General features: G+C 48.5%; 1 protein-coding gene across 1 annotated transcript; it reads right to left on the bottom strand.

Moving 5' to 3' along the window:
* Window positions 1-2,784: 2,784 nt before the first annotated feature.
* LOC101783599 lies at window positions 2,785-4,070 on the bottom strand. Its single transcript, XM_004979232.3, has one exon. The coding sequence runs from the start codon at window positions 3,974-3,976 to the stop codon at window positions 3,251-3,253; it is 726 nt and encodes a 241-aa protein (XP_004979289.1). The 5' UTR covers window positions 3,977-4,070; the 3' UTR covers window positions 2,785-3,250.
* Between the last annotated feature and the right edge of the window lie 1,664 nt (window positions 4,071-5,734).

A 5,734-nucleotide genomic window follows, 5' to 3' on the forward strand; every position in this document is an offset into this window, starting at 1 on the left:
TTTCATGAGAATTTCCACTCATTAGCATCATGTCTAATGCATGCACGCATTTCATTCATTTTAGAGAGCGAGTTGCTGGAGAACGAGTCGGTTGAGCCCGAAGCTGAGGCCAACGTAGAAGTGGTTGTTGAGCCCGAGGAAACCCAAGGCAAGCATCTCTGCATACTTATCCTACTTTTCAAAGTTAAATTGTTACTATGTATCGCTATGGGTTGCATGTGGGTTATCTATCTTATTGCATTATTAGAACCTATGTCCTTGTTATTATGGCCTCCCTTGCTTTGTTATCATATGCCTTGTCGCTCGAGTAGTATGGGTAAAGTTAAATTAATCTTGTTAATTGCTTAGCTATGCTTAGACATAGAATGGTCACTTTAGTAAGGGGATGGTTATAGTTTAATCAACACCGATTCTAGTATGGTTCTCTAATGTTGTTAAATAAATGAACATGATGGTTAATTGGATACAAGATTTGAGCAGTGTGTAGGGTCATGAGAATGGAGTCTCGGTAACATAGACCGCTTGAGTCGATTAAGGACCGTCTGTTGTTGACGTTGGTTTGAGCACCTTTTTTATGCTACCACAGAGAATGGGATGAATAAGCCTAATACCTCACTTGTGTCGCTCTACGAGGCATGTCCCTAGATATGTGGTCCTCGGACTATGTAGAGGAGTCTAGGGGTGTCTCCGGTGGAGCTAGGTCATCCTCCACACAAGCTAGGTGTGTTACACTCATAGTTTGGGGCGGTTTGGAAAGGGTTGGCATGAGTACTCCCTCGCGCACCTTTGGTCAGGTGTGCAAGCCGTAAGGTCTGCAAATTTACTTAACCTTGAAGCCTTACTCCTTGTTTATCCCTTTGCATGCTCCTTGTTATATATTTGCGTAAGACTTGCGAGTACCTTTTGTACTCATGTTACTATCGAACACTAAAGTTGCACGTGAATCGGAGGCCGTGTTTGGTCACTTTTACCCCACCGTCCCGAGAGTGGGTGATGAATGACTAGAGCGGTCCTTGTTGCTTCGGTAGTGTTCTTGGTGCAACGACACCATCGTTCTTTTGCGTTTATCTAACGTATTCACTATATAGTTGTGCTCTTTTCATGAGTTAGGTGTTGGGTAAACTTGAACCTTAATATTTAATCTCACGTTGTTGTTGTTACGAGTCCAAGACTTGTATTTTGGAGCTCATTTATTTAAATTTCAGATTTGAACTATGTATGTCACGAACTCGTAATCTTAATTGTTAAACTTGTGTAATGCTCAAAATTGCTCTTTGTGGTTCATGTGGTGATGTGCGATTTGTACATTTGGTGTTGCTCGATCTTGGGCATGATTGTGAAACACCTACCAGGACTACCAGATTTGTGTCGTGTTATGTTGAATTGCATGGAATCTTGTACCTCTGGGTGTGTGTTGTCACTAGGCACGTCGCAAGGCGAGTAAGTGTTAGCTCTCATCCTATTGGTATGATCGTCAATTCACTTGATTCGAGTTCAAGTTCAAATTGGGCGGTATTCCAGCTCCAAAGGGAATGAAAAATACGGTCTCAAGATTCCATCTATAAGACTATACTTGATCAAGGAAGTATTTTTTTTTCTTCAGATCTAGCAGTTCATTTCCCCTATCTCCGGAACGGGTCGGAGCAGAGGTTTCGTCTCCATCGTACAGGAAAGGCGTGCAGGCCGCCGCTGACCAAAGCGCAATGGACGAGCGCCGGCTCAGCTGGCAGCAAGTGGAATTTCCACACACAAAGAGCATGGCTATCACGAACGGGTATTAGGTCGTCCGTACGTACACGGTACACGTTCGAAATTTGTAGCTGCGACGGCTGTAGACGGACAGGGGGTTCTTGTTCTTCGCCGATGACCACACGGAGAAGGAAACCCGCGTTCGGCTGTGCTGGCCGGTAGGACTCGCCGAGGTGGCAAATGCAACCTTGCATGGCACATCACAGATGATGCCACGGCAGGTCAAGAAAAAAAAGAAGGGAAGGCCGGAAAAGAGCACAGATTCTCCCCGTCCAGGAGCACACGAACGGTCAGAGCCAAACCGGCCAGGAACCACGAGACCGCTCTTGTACCTTACGATGCTGACGTATCACGTATACGCATCAGAATCATCGATCGTGTACATCGCATAGCCGGCAGGCCGGGCTCATTTCTGCCATTTTCCATGGCCACATTTCTCTCCCCAATCCGAACTGCCCAACAATCCGGATCAGCAAACGGATAGCCATCACATCAAACTCAAAGGGTTGGGTGCAGTTACACTGTCCATGTTAACAAAAGCCTCCCGTCCCCAGATTCCATCTCAAAGAAAGAAAAACACTTCAAGATTCGACATATACTCCACCACCAAGAATTGACATCAAATCCCCACCAACTGCATCAAGTTATAGATGGAACAGGGCTCTTCAGTTCAGGTTTCACTAAGCAAGAAGCTCACGCACTAGGTCAAGTCAGGGCGGCTAGCTAATTCAAACACCAGAGTCAACGCCCCAGCTGACTCAAACCATTTGCACCAACTGAGCAAGTCCTAGCCATTCAAATCATTTTGCATTTATATTACACCATTTTTTCCCTATAGAACTGGCAAAATAATTCAGAGATGCATCGTACCACCACGCTAATACAAATTCCCACAAAACAGGGCTCCCCAGAATTCACAGGTTTTATAAAGCAACAAGCTTTGCACTAGGTCAAATCAGAGCGGCAAATTCGCCCTTCAGACTTTAGAGTCAAAGCCCTAGGCGACTCAAATCATTTGCACCAACTGAAAAGTCCTAGCATTCACAAACCATCTGCACTGCACATATATAGTAAGTACTGATTTGCTACCATTAATTTACAGCGATTGATTACATCAACCACACACTACTAATTCCACAAACCTGTTACCTGCGTACTAAATATGTACACCAACAACCACCACCTACAGAAACAAACATGATCGACCACACCAAACTGATGAACACATTGCCATTATTATCATGGTACTGCTGGCTGGGCGTATGAGAGTGTCGATGCTAATCTGACATGCTAAGCGCGTAGTAGTAGTGTAGTAGTAGTATTAAACATTCCTAACCAACCTGATTTCAGCTGCTTGCTAAACCCCCAATTTACCAGAAGATGAAAAAAAGAAAGGGGATCAAAATCTCCCCCAACAACTAAGGCACCAACGAACAAACCTAACTGAGCAGCAGAGGCTAGAGAGGAGGGGGCACCAACCGGGGAGCAAGCCGTTCACTGACTAGTGGGACCCCCACAGGCCCCAGGACCTCCAGTTCAGCACGCCGCCCCAACCGCGCCGCCGCTTCTCCTCCTCGCCGGCGGCGGCATCCTCCGGCTCATGCTCCTTCTCCTCCTCCGCGGTGAGGTACTCCGCGCCGTCCTCCACCTTCGGGGCCTCCTCCGGAGCAGGGGAAGCCGCCGCCGGCGGGAGGGGTAGGGGGTCGACGGCGACCTCCTTGCTCTTGCCCTTCCCCTTCCCCTTGCTGGCCTTCTCCTTGGCGGCGTCCTTGGCAGCGGCGGCCTCCTTGGCGGCGCGCTTCTTACGGCCGCGGCGAGCCCCGCCTCCCCCCTTGCCGCCGCCGGCGCCCTCTTTCTCCTCTTTCGCCAGGTGCTCCTCGAAGGCCTCGATGGCGCGGTGGATGGCCTCGCGGTCACCCTCCGGGGACCCATCCCAGCGGGACCAGTAGGCCGTGTAGCACCCGAAGCATCCGCACCCGAGCTCCGGCCGGTGCCCCGCCTCGCCGCGAGCCGGCGTCGCGGGCGGCGCGGGCAGCGCTGAGGACCGCAGCGAGGCCAGCACCAGGTACGCCAGCACCTCCTTCCCCTCGGCCCCGAGCGGCGCCGCGGCCGCCAGCACCGCCGCCGGGAGCAGCCGCATCAGCACCGCCTCCGCCGTCACCTCCCCTCCTCCTCCCGCCGCCGGCGGCGGCAGCGACGGCGACGGATGCACCTTGCCCTTCCCCATCGCTTTCCTCCTCCTTCGCGAGGCTTCCTCGGTTTTTGATTTGTTTGTTTTTACTTTTTTGGTGTTCGGAAAATGGAATAATTCCGTGGTTGGTTGGCTTGCTTGGGTTTTAAGCGACCTCTGCTGCTCTGCCCCAAGCGCTCGTGTGGGGCCCACCGGGTTTTTTATGCCAGGGGCGGCAGGGGGGCTGTGGCGGAGTGGATTAGGTGCGGCGCGGCGGGATCCGCTGCGGCAGGGTGGGTGGGGTCGGCGCAGGGGTGTAGCGTCGGATGGCGGGTAGACGGCTGGGATGTGGTCAGAGGTGACGAAGCACAGCTGGAACAGGTGAACACGGGATCAGCCGGATCCGGGAGCATGGGTACGGCAGTGGGGTGTCGTAGTTTCTGACGTTACGCTTTCGGATAACCCAGGTTGGGTTACTTTTCAGCCGTGCTTTTAGGGACTGTTTTCCTTTTTTTATATCAAATGGAGTTTTCCAAAAAAATTCTTCCAAAAAAATTGATGCATTGGGTTATTCTAAAATTCTCTTTTCTAAAATATATCCATCTACAACAAAACGTCAATAACTATCCCTAATATTTCAAAATAGATGACACTATCATAACTGGGCCTGTTAGTTGAGCTGCCCACCTCCTTTTCACGCAGGATGTGGAAACTAAATTTTTATGGTTTGCTTCAGCTTCAGAAGATAGTTGTTTTGTATCATCTACACTCACCGGAACTCAGCTGGATTACAACAGTAGTATACAAACCTGTTACTCAAATCTCCACATCACGGAAACCTGACCAAACCTGAGTACAACCAACCTGAGCACAACCTGACCAAACCTTTGCACAAGCAGCAAGTCAGAGTTGAAAACAAGCCCTTGTTCACTTTACTCCCAACTCCCAACTTTAACACTATGCAAAAAGAAGATTCCCCATCACATCAAACTTGCGGTACATGTATGGAGTACTAAATGTAGATGAAATTAAAAACTAATTGCACAGTTTTGTTGTACTTTGCGAGATGAATCTTTTGAGCCTAATTAGTCAATGTTTGCACAATAATTCACAAATACAAACGAAACGCTACAGTGTTGCTACAGTAATTTGGCACCTCCCAATTTGGCCAAGTGAACAAGGGCCAAGCTGAAAACAAACAGGACTATCATCAAACAGGACAAACCTGACACACATGGATAGAATATTTGTACCAGAGTGATTGATAGGATTTATAGTCTGACAATAGCATCACAGTAGCTGCTCGCGTTTGGTTCCCTAGCTTATTTTTTTAGCACCCGTCATATCGAATGTTTAGGTACTATTAAAAGTATTAAATGTAGACTATTTACAAAACCCATTACATAGGTGGAGGCTAAACGGCGAGACGAATCTATTAAGCCTAATTAGTTCATGATTTGACAATGTGTTGCTACAGTAAACATTTGCTAATGATGGATAATTTACGCTAGAAAAGGGAATCCCCCGTCCGCCTCGGCTAAACCAGGGAGAGGTTGCCTGCCGCACCCAAATGAAAAGTTGGTGAGGTAACAGGACGCGAATGAGAAAAGGGAGAAGAGAAGATCACTTCCAATGGAGGGAGAGAGAGTTGGTCTTCGTCCCCACTGAGATAAAATCTGCTTAGAAGTTCTGTGGCCGAATGGGGAAGGGGAGTAGGCAATCCCTTTTTCTCCCAACGAGAAAAGCTATTCTACTGAACACCGAAGAATATATAATCATAGGAAATAGACTGATGCCATATAGAACATGGGATTA

This window comes from Setaria italica, chromosome VIII, assembly GCF_000263155.2.
Source record: "Setaria italica strain Yugu1 chromosome VIII, Setaria_italica_v2.0, whole genome shotgun sequence".
Classification (NCBI taxonomy): Eukaryota; Viridiplantae; Streptophyta; class Magnoliopsida; order Poales; family Poaceae; genus Setaria; species Setaria italica.

Excerpts from the sequence above, each read along its gene's own strand:
- LOC101783599 (XM_004979232.3), bottom strand. The coding sequence starts at position 3,976 with ATGGGGAAGGGCAAGGTGCATCCGTCGCCGTCGCTGCCGCCGCCGGCG.